The following is a 14,864-nucleotide window of genomic DNA, read 5'->3' as shown; positions in this document are numbered from 1 at the left end:
TTGTTATCCACTCACAGCAGTGGGCGTTTACTTCCAAGTCTTCAGTGCGAGACGCCCATAAAAACCTAGCGTTTTTCAGCTAGGCTCAAAACTAGGGTAGAAAATATCCTATTACTTATTCATTTTGATGTTTTTGAATTTTGTTGTTTCATTTGGTTCATTTGCTGCTATAGGAGAGGAAGAATTTTGCAAACTCGTTAATTCATCTAAATCAACAACTTATATGTTAGACCCTATAACGACTAAACTACTGAAAGAGATGCTTCCAGAGGTCATGGATCCTCTTCTTAACATCATTAATTCATCTTTGCCGCAAGGATACGTACTAAAAACCTTTAAGCTAGCTATGATAAAACCGCTTGTTAAAAAACACAACTTGATCCTAGAGAATTAGTTAATTACAGGCCAATCTCGAATCTGCCTTTTCTGTCAAAGATACTGGAAAAAGCAGTATCCTCACAACTGTGTTCCTTTCTTGAAAGAAATGATATCTGCGAGGATTTTCAGTCAGGATTTAGACCACATCATAGTACCGAGACAGCTCTCATTAGAGTCACAAATGATCTGCTCTTATCATCCGATCATGGTTTTATCTCCCTATCTGACCGTTATCAGTTTGGAGCAGTAAATGAAGAGATGTCTTATCGATCACAAGTTCAGTATGGCGTACCACAAGGCTCAGTAGGAGGACCGCTGCTATTCACTCTGCACATGCTACCATTAGGAGATATCATTAGGAAACATGGAATTAGCTTTCACTGTTATGCTGATGATACCCAGCTGTATATTTCTTCAAAACCTATCGAAACTTACCAACTCACAAAATTAACAGAATGCACATAGCTGATATAAAAAATTGGATGACTAGTAATTTCCTACTAAATTCTGAAAAAACAGAGATTCTAATTATTGGGCAAAAAACTTCCACATGTAACAGTCTAGAATATTCTCTAACATTTTGAAAGTCATGTGCCTAGTAGATTTGAAATTTGAAAGTTTTGAAAGATTTCCAGATTAAAGTGGTTCGTGGTTCGACTTGTCGTGACTGTTTTCCCAAGATGGCTCCTGTCTGTACACACAAAGTGCACTGTCTTTATAAAGTATCTTCTTATTAAACTGTCTGTACACTTACAAAGTTCTCAATGCTTCGTTTTGCTTCGTTTTCCCTCATTATGTTACTGTGTTAGTGTGGGGCTATTTTGAGCCTTGTTAGTGGTATAAACTAGGGATTTCTTTTTACTTAGTAAATACCCCCATTACTAGTGTTATACACTAAACAGTTTTTAGAGAGTTGCAGTAAAGTAAAATATTTTAATAAGTTGAAGAAACAATTTATGATTTGTGCCACGTCACGCACATACACACGAACAGACACACAAACCAACGTGAACAGACTCACACTCTCTCTCTCTCTCTCTCTCTCTCTCACACACACACACACACACACACACACACACACACACACTGTCTCTCTCTGTCTCCAAATATAGGCTGTCCCATTATTATAATATAATAATTCTATTATAATTATAATAATTCTATATAAACCACTATATATTAATGCATAATTTAATACCCTTTTCACGTGAGAAAAAGAATGAATAGGCTATGTGTACAGTATGAATGGGATATATTTGGGTCTTTTTCCAAACTTTCCCCTAATGGGATTCTTTGGGGCTTTACTTACTTAGGACATATTGATGATACAAAATCAGTTGAGTTTGCTTCTGTTGCAATTTGTTCAACCTTTTTTCATAAAATGACTATACTAATACCCCCTTTCTCTCTCTCACACACACACACACACACACAGAACCCAGCCACCAAATAAACCGAACGCAGCCACCTGTAAAAACAATTGCAAAGAAGCTTTTCAACGTGTTTGCATCAGTAATTTCCAAAAATTAAATTCAGACAACATTAAGTCTTTACCTTTTTATTGTATGTGGATGTGGGAGGGGGAAAATGTCGAGACTAAAGAAATGTAGCCTACTTAACAGTTATGCTTGATTTTCTTTAACAAAATTAGATTTTCACAAAAGTCAAACCAAGATCAGATAGTGTAGAATTTGTTCAGATAAAAATATGTTGTACCTTTATTATGTTCGTCTTTTGAGAATTTCTGAACCTGCTTTACATTTTTTGACATTTTGAGCCATAGACAAAATGCATGAAAATGATTCCTTTGCATGCACATTCATGACATAACTTGTGAATATATTCATGATTTTGTTGTCATGATGAATGTAATAAGTGATTCAGCTACACTGCTGTAATTTTGCTTCTATTTTTTCCTCTCAATCACACCATTGTGCTGTTAAGCCAGCCAATGTATTAGTGTTATTGAATTCAGTTGCAACAGTATCTTAGAGCTGATGCAAAGCACACACACTTTCATTTTTTCATTAGCTAAAGTGTTTCCGAGGTTGTGAGTGCCATGAAAAATAATCTGACATCAAGTTTTATGCAAGTCATTTTATAGCTGGAATTGGATCATGAAAAATGTCATGATAATAAATAGTATTAATGGCATTGTGGAGCACTACATTCATCCTTTTTTTTAAGTTTAGCATTCGTTTCTTACTAAAGTATAAGGAACTCAGTAATGGCTCTTATAGTAAATGATAGTTTTATTTTGATGTATTTACCGATAATGAACAGCAGATGGCGATGTTAAACAATTTTTTCACAACATTAACGGGCATCATTTATGTTCATTTTATGAATTTTAATCAACTTAGAAGTTTATCTCACATTGTTGGAACAGAGCTTATGTTTACATAAACTTGGTAAACCTCAGTTTGATAGTCTAGGTTTTGCATTAGAGAAAGTTAAGTAAAATTAATTGCATTAGATATTTGGCATGTGTCCCAAATACTGTATCTTCTTTTTATTAGTTATAATAGAAACGTCTCACTTTTGTTCTAAGATATGCACACATTATAATTGATTGATTCTGTAAAGTGTGTGATTTCAATCCTGTCATTAAGAAATTTCTCTGAGCACAGTTCACTGTGTCAAACATATTAACCATCATTCTAGCCTAATCAGTCAGTTCAAGACCTTATTCTTGCATTAACTTGAATGGATTGTAACCGTAAATGATTATCAATTTTGCTCAACATTTCGAGGGCATAAAGCAACACATGATTCTTGCAGTCATCATTGCAGAGTTATTGGGGTCAAAAGATAATAGGATATTTCATCATAATCAGAGAGCAGTGGGGTCATGGGAGAAATTACCTGCTGTTCAGTGCTATCTGGACTTACTCAGACATCAAATGTATGACAGTCAAACATTGTTAATCTCTCTCTCTCTCTCTCTCTCTCTCTCTCTCTCTCTCTCTCTCTCTCTCTCTCTCTCTCTCTCTCTCTCTCTCTCTCTCTTACAGCCATGATTCAGAGGATGCTGCAAAGGCTTTGGTTTCATTACCACAAAATTGTTTAAACCTCAAAAGTGTGGTAATGACTAATGTAGGCCTACTTTTCTGAAATTATATGGAATTCAATTGTAAGTCTGTTTATCGGTTCATATAATTACAAATCTTGGATAATTGCAGGGCGAATGGCAATTATATGTTCTGCAGTCAGAAGGGTGCATTTACAGAAGACTAACACTCGATATTTATCAGCACCATTGAAGTCTGTCTAGATGCTGGTGTAATGCAACCGATTGACTTTTATTCTGTATGATGAATACACTTTGGCTGCATTTTACATTAATGATAAAACAGTTGCATCTAATTCACTGCCTGAAGTGCACATTTTTAAAATCTGGGATTTTAGTATATTCAGTGACCTCTTATGTCATTGCCTTGTTAATAATAGGCTAGATGTAGCATATGTGTGTGTAAAATACGTTTAACAAAGGCAGCTACATATCATACAAATAAACATTTTCAACAAACTTGAAGTGTTTGACCAATTTCCAACAACAGTCTTCCGCTACTCTTGTCCACAAACACATAGCCTAAATAGTAGTGTAGAAATGTATGCGCGCATATGTTTTGAAGAACATCTTGTGAGTGAGATCATGCTATAATTATGCTATACTTTATCGTTTGCGTTTCAAAGCTAAAACCATCTTCGACCTTTGATTAGCTCTTTCTACTTATTCTACACTTTCAGCTCTCGAAGTCGGAGCATTCGTGTTAATTATAAACTGTTATAGCGTTCAATTAGTTGCAAATGAAGTTGAAAGTGTGGTATTTGAAGAGAAGCGCGCGCAGGAAGCTGCTCAGCTGTATTTCAGTTGGCTGAGTGCAGACCCTGCCCTGATTGCCTTATATCCATGTCTATTGACGTGTAGAGAGCAGATGGAGGCATAGGGACTGATCTGATCTCTAGTCCTCAGAGGTCATTCTCGCTACAGTTACAGCCACTTGTTGCCAAATCGCTGAGACCGCGAGCGCGTCGCGAAACCGCTTTCATAGAGAGCCATTTCTTTGCTTTCACGACACGGATCTAGATGTTGAGACGGGAATACAACCACTTCTGACTTTGTTTGGGGGGAAAAGGTCACTTTTGAGCAAATTCGTCGCATTTGACGGGAGAAGCATGGTTGACAACACAAGCATAGCAACTAAATCGGCACTGGTAAGCACGCGCTTTTGCTCATCGGGTAGAATGTAGAGTTGTTTACTCGGTACATTAATTTAAATATTGTATTTCGATCTTTAGTGCCCTTATAAACTGTTTATAGATTACAGCATGTTCTGTTACATTACACAGACCTTCGACCTAAGTTAACGTTACTGTACCGTCAATAGCAATAGGCTATACATTGTCATATTTCTGTCATTGAATAGGTCGAGGTTGTTTTTTTGCACATCGCATCAGAAATGTGACATTGATTCATTAATGCTGGCCGTCTAGTTTTATAGTTGATCTTGTTAGTGGAATATTTCCGTTGGAAACCACGTTTCTTCCCTAACCCAGTACGCAAAATTATTTTATACTGATCTGTTGCACTGATTTGATCGATAATGTCATCTGAACAAAAAAAATAAATAAATAAAAATCCCACGAAATTGAAAAGTTGAATTGCTGCATTAAATTAAGTTAAAGCGGTGCCTAACTGTGAGCATTCAGTTTTTCAACTAGCCTACTTTAATTGCTAATGAAGAAAAACTAGTAAAAAAAAGAATATGGGGACAAGTTAAATGGATGGAAACATGGGACATTGATGATAAGACTTTTACAATGTGTATATATATTTTTTTACATAAAAAATAGACCTACAGCGTTTTGCCTTTTTAGGCTATAGCAGGCTAGTACAGCTGTTTAGTAAATAACTATTTCAACCAGTATTATAGGCCTATGCAAATGACTTTCAACTAAAGTTTCCACATACTTTTAAATCAATTTTGACATATATTTTCTTTACATTGTAAAGAACGTCTGCTAAAACTATAACATGGAAATGTAATTTTCGTGATCATCTGCACATTGTAATTTGGCGCTTCAGGATCTCTAGCTAAACAATTTAAAATACTTTGAGTAAATAAAGTAAAAACAATTTTTTGTAGATTATAGTTTTTGTAACTTTAGTTCTTATATGAAAAACTACAAGAAAATTATACATAATGTTTTTCCATTTTATTTTACCACCTTAAACTGATTGACAGTGTGTGAACTAGCTTACTTAGTTGTTAGGCTATCTGGTCGTTAGGTCTTTTTTGATGATACACGTGAAAATACGTGCTCCAACAAACCTAAAATGTTACTTTTATACTTACTAAAAATGCCAACTAGCCTGCAATTGTATGAAAAATATGTAGCCAACTTAACTCCCCCTCCCCCACCCCCAACAAAATATTTTGGAATCTTTTTGCAGGGGGCTCAAGTCTTAATTAATGGGGGTCTGACTCCACTAAATCCCCACAATTCACGCCACACTTTCAGCTAAATTTTAACATTTGCATTGTATTGCCCACAGCAAGCCGCTTTCTCGTCGGCGAGCACTCTTCCTCTGCTGGTCAGCTCCTCCAGCGCTCACAGTCAGTCGAGTGGCGGCGGCGGCGGGATGAAGCTGGAGGCGGTCATGGAGAACCTGCAGCGACAGCAGGCGGCTCGACTTGCCCTGGAGGAGAAGATCCGCCAAGCCGAAAAAGAAAAAGACATCAGGTCTATGGTGGAGTCGCAGATTCATCAACAAGCTCTGGCTTTCCGCCACTATCAAGCAGCTGTCAGGGGAGCGTTCGCTGCGGGAGCTCCGAACTCGAGCTCTGGCCACCCAAATGAGCGCACAGCCAACTCCGACATCAATGATGATGATGATGAAGATGATGATGATGCTGACCTAGACTTGGACCGCGGCATGGATGACGAAGAGCGCGACTTGGATGAAGATGACAGTATGAACGAGGGTGGAGGGGATGAAGATTTGGAAGGACCCCTAGTTCACTACCCATCGCGCCATGCTGTTTATCCCGGTGCGGGGCAGTCTCCAAAAAGTACTCCGATACATCTATCCAGAATCCAGCCTCCCTATCCAGGTCCAGGACAGGCTGAATCACCGAGTGGTTTGGCACCACAATCACAGCAGCACGAATGGACTTACGAGGAGCAGTTCAAACAGGTATGTCCATTAGTGAGATTCTAGATGCACTTTAATAACCATTGAATGTGCACTCCGGTGAACCGAATGGGGATTACTAACGTGCAAAGTTTAAAAGCATGAAGTGAAATTGGGATTAGTCCTGTGTGAAACCACTTGCTGAAGTCCCAGCATATTTCATAACAGCTAGTCTGCATGCATGTACACACACACACACAAAAAAAAAGATTTTTCCAGAGGAAACGACATGGCAGTTCTTGAACTTTAATGCTTGATCTTGATGCAAACTATACGGCCCAGACTCTTGATCCATGCATTGACATTGACGTGCATTTTGCTTTAGCATAATTACCAGAGACAAAGAGCCTGCACTCTACATTTTTCCCACTTATGAAGATTAATCACTGCATTACATTTTTAAGTAAAATCAAACTTACTGCGGTAATAGGTTTAGTACATTATACTTTTTGGACTACTTTGGATTTGGAAAGATGAATTGCCTAAATACTTGCTTGAAATATTTAAATAATTACCATTTCATAATTTAGGTTTTTGCAGAGTACATAAAAGAACAAATGTGTTATTGTTGTTGTTGTTAGAGTCTTTGCTCTTGATGTGTATGAGTACAAAATACTAGTGTGGCTTCAATTAGTTTTGATTGTTTTAAAACAGATTTTTGAATTGCAGCTGGATGTTTTAGTTATTCAAAGTCAGCTAGAACCACTGTAAATTCAGGATTGTGTGAGAATGTTTGAGTTATGCTGCAGCAGTTTAGTTCCACTGTATTCTCAGGGGATAATTTAGAGTGATACACTGAGAGTGAGGCTCTTAAGCAAACACAGATCTATACGGAACGAGCCTGGATGGACTTGTCATTCCTTATTTATGATAGATCATTCAGAGACCTGGCCAAATGAGACATGCACATTAGCGGCTGCATTAGTGTAAGCACTGGTTTAACGTAGGGGATAGAATGCAGTTTGGATAAAGACATCTGCTTTGATTGACATTGATGAAATTGAGGAAAATTGTCCATCAAAAGTATCTTACACAAATTCAACAGAGGAAATTTAAACTGCAGTTGTCATTATACTGTAAATAGATAGTTTGGTTTTAATTCATATTAATTTATATTATAGTAATTAATTTATCATGTAAGATTAGTACCAACCAACCATAATCTTTTCTTTAAGAAAAGAATCTACTGAGGACAGTGTTACATAACAATTAATGTTGTTTTGCAGAAGTCGCAGAACATGCATTTTGTAATCGCTATTTGGACAAATCAAGTGAAATGCAGAAACAATGAAAGGATGCCGATGGCATTTGGCAGACTGACTGGAGCCAGTGTACTGCCTGTTTTCAACACTTAAAAAAATGTCGAAATGCTATAAATGCCTTCTTGAAATAAGAATGGCTGTTTTGAGGAATGTAAAAATAGACTGAGACATTAAACATGTGTGACCAAATTCCTGGTGTCTGTATTTACGAAAGTAATGCAAACGATAAATATAGACCATGCTTATAGCTCTGAAAGAACTTTCAAAGTCAGCTCAAATTGTTCTGTACAATATTTCTTTGTTAAAACTAAACCCAAAGATCTAAAAAAAACTCAATTATGAAAATTAAATATAAGGTCTTAAAAAAGCTATATGCGTAACATTGTTTGCACTTTGTCATTAATTAATTTCTCTTTCAGTTAACTATAAGATGGATGTGTGTTGCAGTTCTATTTTCACTGATATTAAAAATGAGTCATTCAACAAAGGAACACAGAATAGATGGACCAGACAGGGAAGGATCGGAAGAGACCAAGTTAGACCGGTTGCTATTTTATTGGCCGTTTATTGTCAAAAAACAGTGGGGGAGTGGGGTGGATGGCAAGTAGTTGCATAGAGTTTTGGCAGGAATGCAGGAAACTAGACCTGATGGCATTCCAACCTGGCTCCCTCCCAATAACGCTGGGATATCCCTCTCAGGCTGCGTATGGGTCGGCTTGAAGCCAAGCCATTACGAAATAGGAACAAACTGCATACATCATCACAGTCTAGCCAGACAAACATTTGTGTGTGTGTGTGTCCACAAAGTGAATCACATTCTGTTGTACACGTAAATATTTATTGCATTTAATTTGATTAATTTAGTGTTTGTTAGATGCATGCACATGCATTTTCTTTGCTTTGCACAAATGGTATTACTTTCTGTAGCACTGTGTTTTCTGAAACGGATTTTTTTTAACCTAAAATCGTTAATAATATTCCAAAAATCTTTACTGTCACTTCCTCGCTGCATAAAAGTATTAATTTCTTTGAAAAAACCACACAGCCATCAGACTTCCAAACGATAGTATATGTCTTATCAGACTGGCTCCACTTCAGAGTAAATATGCTTTATCAGCAGGTTCTATATCTCAACCTATTTGAAGCACATATCAAATGCTCACTAAAGGTACAGAGTGTACTTTTTCCCCTCTGCAAATATCACTCTTTTGATTACTCAGTCCGACCTCCACTTTGGTTTCGGGGCGTATGTTTGATCCCCTCTCACCCTACCCCCTGTCTCTCTGCCATGTTTTGCAAACATGAGAAAAACTCACATAATGGCTTTTTCCCATAACAAGGATTTTACAGGACCATAGAGGGGGCTGGGCAGGGCTGAACGGGGTGGAGGAAACCCAGCAGTGGTGTTTGATTTCACTATCTGCTTGTGGAAAAGGAGCTTTCTCTTTCCTTCTTCAGTCTGCTTGAGTTAAATTAGTCTAATGGATTTTTTGTCATATATATATATATTTGACTCAGAGGATATTAGCACTCTCTAGTCTAAACTCTGAAATCTGTTTGTTCTAAGGCTCAGAAGAGACACATCAACTGTAATGGTTTGAAACCTGTGTAAATTCAAAATAATCTGTTAGCATTTTATAATTGCAGTTCCAAGCAGATTATCGAGTATCGCGGCAGCCAGCTGTGACCTAATTTACTCAAACACTCACAATTAAGCAAAACATCTCTTGGAGAAAATAGGAAATGAGGCAATTGTGAAATCATTGAAAGGAAGACAACGTTCCCCCCTAGCCAGGAAGCCGAAATAGTCTTTGTGGTTAAACAAACTTTGTCGGTGGGCAGGGGTTTTAAAGATATGCACCTCTTTGTTTTGCTGGATACTTTTGGGAAGAGGAAAAAAATACTTGCTTGTGGAAGTGAGAGACAGAGGCTATACAGTATGTGCCCAAAACAGCCTTAACCCATGAGTCTCGGTGGATAGTCTGCTGATATATTTAAATGGCCAGTCCTAAAGTCTTCTCAAGTTACACACTTCAATTCAAGCCCATTAATACCATCATAAAAATGTTTGGAGCCCTTCTTTGAAATCGACACATGCACACACACGCACACACATTAACTCCGGTGTCAACACACACAGTAACTACGGTGTCAACACACGACATTCCTTGACTTTACAGGTCTGCTCCACCCCTACGGTATCCCCTTCTGTTTGATTGCTCTGCTTTGCTCATATGTTTTGGGGTCCTGAGAGCCATTAAGTGCCCCAGCATGAAGTCTCAAGCTAAAACACATGCATGGAGCTAATTCTCCATATGGCACAGAGGTTGGGATTTTTACCTAGCAGCACTATCGTTAGCCTTCTGTGGTATGAGCTAACCCAGGCCAATTCCGACAGCTGTGGCAGGTTCGTTTTGGACGTGTGCTGTCAGTGGAAATATTGAATACAATTCCAGTTGTTTCAGTTTTAGATCGCCTTATAAATAAGAGCTTCCTTTAGCTGTGTCCAATTGCTGGGTTATCATAAAATCCCTGTTGACATGTCATCAGCTGCCAGAATTGGCCGGAGCTGATAAGCCTGCTCTGAACATGACCCATTCTGAACATTCAGAACTGGACACAGGCCCGCAGCTAGAGCTATATCATCTTGCTCCAAGTGAGAGCGCTCCACTTTAATGCTGTGTTTGTCACTGTCTCAAGAGGCTGATAAATATGCAAATTGTCTTTTTTAATTTAAAAAAAGTGTAAGATATTGTATTTAGTAGAAATGCACAATATATTAGTATCATACCAGTTATAATATCGAATTTTTAGCTCTGATATAGATGAATTTACTTAACCCAAGCCATTGTAGACCACATGGTTTCATTTAGACATGAATTGTGTATATTTTCTTTTCTTTTTTTTTTTTTTTTTTACATTTAGATTACCCTATGTAATCTTTACTGTATGTAAATGTAATCTTCAGCAAATCTCAAAATAAATACTGTAGAATTAACTTATGGCCTAATGTTTTTATGGCTAAATTCACTTTTAAAACTATTAATTTACTACTAGTATGTTTTAATGTTATTTTAATATAATATATTATATAATTTTTTATTGAATAGAAATCATATGAATGTGAAAATAAAGCGTAACTGGTGCCTGTTGCATTCCCAATTGCACACTAAACTCACAGCACATACAGAGATGGAGTTTACTGCATTCATTCACTGTAAACTGAGCCGTTCGGTGAGTGGTGGTCAAATGATAAGGGTTTTTTGATGGCCGATATATATACATACATATATATATATATATATATATATGTGTATGTATCGTTTACATGGATATATCGTTTACATATATATATATATATATTGATTTATATATTTTTTATTTGATTTAGGGTTGCACGATTAATCGCAATTTCCATGTAAACGCATTTAAATCGAGATGGCTTATTGTGATTTTGAAATCACAAAAGCTGCGATTTTTTTTTTTGTGCAGCTCGTCATTGATATACGGCTCTGTAAATGCTGCTCCATCTTAAAGTTCTGTGAGTTTGAATCACTTATAAAGTGCATTTGAAAAAGTAATGTGCGTCAAACAACTTTCCAAACATGAGAAGCATTCAATATCCTCTTGTCCACCAAAAGACAGCATTTAATAACATACTCCAAACTCACTTCATAACGACCATTAAGCATCCTTCTGTAAGATGATGTGGCTTCGTACACAGAATAAGGCAGTTGTGTGTTTATTGGTCATGTTTAAAAAATTGAAGCATTTCAGTCTCCTGTTTAATCAGCTACAGCCATTGATATCCACAATAAAGGCTAGATATCTCGTCCACGCTGCTGGCCAATGTAGGTCGACATCTGCACCTGGCGGCCATCTTGTCACAGGCAGCTCGCTCACTCGTAACATTGTGTTTTATTGGTGCATGTACTTTATAAATAACCATAACTTGCTAAATTTTCTTCCAATTTTCAAACGGTTTGGTTTGTTATAAACATCAGAGATGTAGTTATGACACTGCATACTTATGAATAGTAAGTTTATAAATAAATAATCATCCAGAATTATAGCCACGTTAATAACGTTTGTAAGAAACCAAACCGTTTGTAAATCTGTCAAGATTTCAACGAGATAAGAGTATTTGTGTTTGTGCTGACCACTCATCTTACATCAGCTTACCTGTGACAAGATGGTCACTGGTGATGACGATAGAAACTCTGCCGTAAGACATCTAGCCTTTATAGTGGATATCTACAGCAATAGGGATTTCCTGGAATGACGGGTGTTATCTGCTTCTGTGGCAGGGCATATTTATCATGTCTGCGTGAGAGCGCTCCCTAGTGTTCTGATGAAGTAGCATTTACTACCGATCAGCCGTGCTGCACTGACAAGCTGCACATAAAGTAATTGCAGCCTTTTCCAAATCGTGTGCGGTTTCAGTGCGAATAATTGTGCAGCCCTAATCTGAATTAATATTTAATAAATTAGAACTAAATTATATGAAAATTAATACAAAATATAAATCTCTAAATTAAAAACTTTTGATGGAAACTCCTTGTCCACGTTCACTTCACACAGACCGTGCATATATTTGTTGAATGTTGACGGTATGAGAAAGTATAATAGTGTTTAACTTTCTGTTACTAATAAAGAAAAGCATATGTTATAATACTTTTTTTTCGTATACTGTTATACGAAATCTATCTAGTAACATATTAGACGGAACTGTTAAACAATGGGAGCGCTGTGTGCTCAGGTGCTGCCATTCTCAGAAGTCCCATTTCCAACACATTGGCCAATCAGAAAAACGCATCGACTGATGCTGATATAAAAAAATGGCAAAAATCGACCGATATTTCGACATTGGCAATATAGCGTTTGACCAATAGTTCTAAGATGTGGAAAACACAGGGTCACAAGCTGAACAAAGTGAGCGCATTGCTTTGAAACATGCAGCACAAACAGACTTGGTTAAGTTGTAGGGTTTTACAATTTGATAAGGGGATTAAGCCATTTTTTGCTTCCAATTTTATATAGTTTGACATACTTCGCCAAAAAAATGCTACAAAACACAGCGTTAAAGACCTTTTATGTAATAAAGATTAGTTTAAATATATTTTTGGATCAATATGAAACTGGCAGGACAGATTAGACTGATGGGCCGCCACAATCTAGTTAATGAATGGTAAAAACAGCATTACATTAAAATTATCAGTTTATCTGTATGTGTATTTGCACAGGGAGATGGGTTTGTTTAACTTGCCTTTTTAATGTACAGTAGGTGTCACTTTTTAATTACAGGAAACTTGGCCTTTTTTGTGTAGCGTGCAAAAGTCTTATAGGGCAATGAACAAACTCAGCGAATACTAATATGGTTAAGTGACACCTTCTCTGAGCAAGTGTATACTCTGTTTTGTGTGGCACTGTAATACATAACATTACCCTAATGGTCTCTCCATAGCTCTTCAACACTAGCTTTTACCCTTAAAGGGTTAGTTCACCCAAAAATGAAAATTCTGTCAGTATTTACTCACCCTCATGTTGTTCCAACCCCGTAAGACCTTCGTTCATCTTCGGAAAACGAATTAAGATATTTAAGATATTAAAATCGCTCCTGCATACAGTCCATAGGCTTCTTGAGGGACTGGCTCTTGCCGTCCCCGAACAGTCATAAAAGACATCGTTAAAATAGTCCAAGTGACTACAGGGGCTCAATCTTAAGTTTATCAAACGACGAGAACACTTTTGTGCGCAAAAAAACAACAAAAATAACGACTTTATTTCAACTATTCGTTTATTTCTCCCTCTGCGCGAGTCAGCTAACTAGTTAAATAGCGTAAGCTTCTGTTATTGTACGTCACACGCATCACACACACATGACCAGCGTCGACCAATAGTGAGCCTACGTGTGACGTAGCTCTACGCAATCACACTACGTTAACGGACTATAGGCTTATGGAGAAGGAAGTGAATAGTTGAAATAAAGTCGTTATTTTTGTTGTTTTTTTGCGCACAAAAGTGTTCTCGTCGTTTGATAAACTAAAGATTGAGCCCCTGTAGTCACTTGGACTATTTTAACGATGTCTTCAATTACTTTTCGAGGACAGCAAGAGCCAGTCCCTCAAGAAGCCTATGGACTGTATGCAGGAGCGATCATAATATCTTAAATATCTTAATTTGTGTTCCGAAGATGAACGAAGGTCTTACGGGGTTGGAACAACATGAGGGTGAGTAAATACTGACAGAATTTTCATTTTTGGGTGAACTAACCCTTTAATCTGAAGAATTAGGTGTGATTTCAAGCAGTTTTAGAACACATGGCATCGTTTGGACACGCAATTTTGAGTGTATGTGCCCTGCGTGGTTTCCTGTATGCTGGAGTCAAGTGATCAAGTAGCCCATGTGAATTGTGAATTTTGCAATGAAATATTCTAGTAATAATTTGTTTTTGGTATCTTTTTTTATCAGTTCTAGATTAGAAAAATACTGATAAGGACACCAAGCTGTTGTCTAAAACATGGGAATATCATTTCTCATTTATTAGTAGTACTGGTGAGTCATTGTGGATTGATTTCGCAATAGACTTTGTGATCATGGTTGCCAGGCATAGTCTATGCAAACATTATGTCCAGGATATAAACAAAACATTATGTTCACTTCAAATACATAATCTATATACAGGACCTGATCCAGTAGAAACAATCACAGATTGTACAGTTTGACATGCTTGAACATGGTGCAGTAATTGAGCAGGGTTTTTCTTTTTCTTTTTTTTTTTTGAGTGCAGCAATGTCATATGATCATTAGACATACATGTGATATATTAAAAGGTCATTTACTGCACACTCTGTGCCAAGGTTCATTATACATTTCTCTTGGTACTTGAAGTAAATGAACTATTAATGGACATACAGAGCCGTTTTACCTTCAGTTCAAGAGTAATGGTCAGTAAAGGAATGGCTAATCTTTTGCAGTGTGTTTAGGCTAAGCTGGAGCTCAGCAGTAAAACACTTTTAGATCAT

The 14,864-nt window shown here is 37.1% G+C and overlaps 1 protein-coding gene across 2 annotated transcripts in view; it reads left to right on the top strand.

The window, feature by feature from the left end:
- Positions 1-4,290: 4,290 nt before the first annotated feature.
- arid3c (AT rich interactive domain 3C (BRIGHT-like)) overlaps positions 4,291-14,864 on the top strand; it is a 79,273-nt gene continuing 68,699 nt past the window's right edge. Inside the window, exons 1-2 of one of the 2 annotated variants that reach the window (XM_039650052.2) lie at positions 4,291-4,596; positions 5,939-6,580. In XM_039650052.2, coding sequence (XP_039505986.2) covers positions 4,558-4,596; positions 5,939-6,580 — 681 coding nt within the window. In that variant the 5' untranslated portion in view covers positions 4,291-4,557. The remainder of the gene's footprint in view (positions 4,597-5,938; positions 6,581-14,864) is intronic. The other variant, XM_039650053.2, reaches the window with a different exon arrangement.

Source organism: Pimephales promelas, chromosome 4, assembly GCF_988280905.1.
Source record: "Pimephales promelas chromosome 4, fPimPro1.hap1.1, whole genome shotgun sequence".
NCBI lineage: Eukaryota > Metazoa > Chordata > Actinopteri > Cypriniformes > Leuciscidae > Pimephales > Pimephales promelas.
This window is presented reverse-complemented; position numbering and strand designations above follow the sequence as displayed.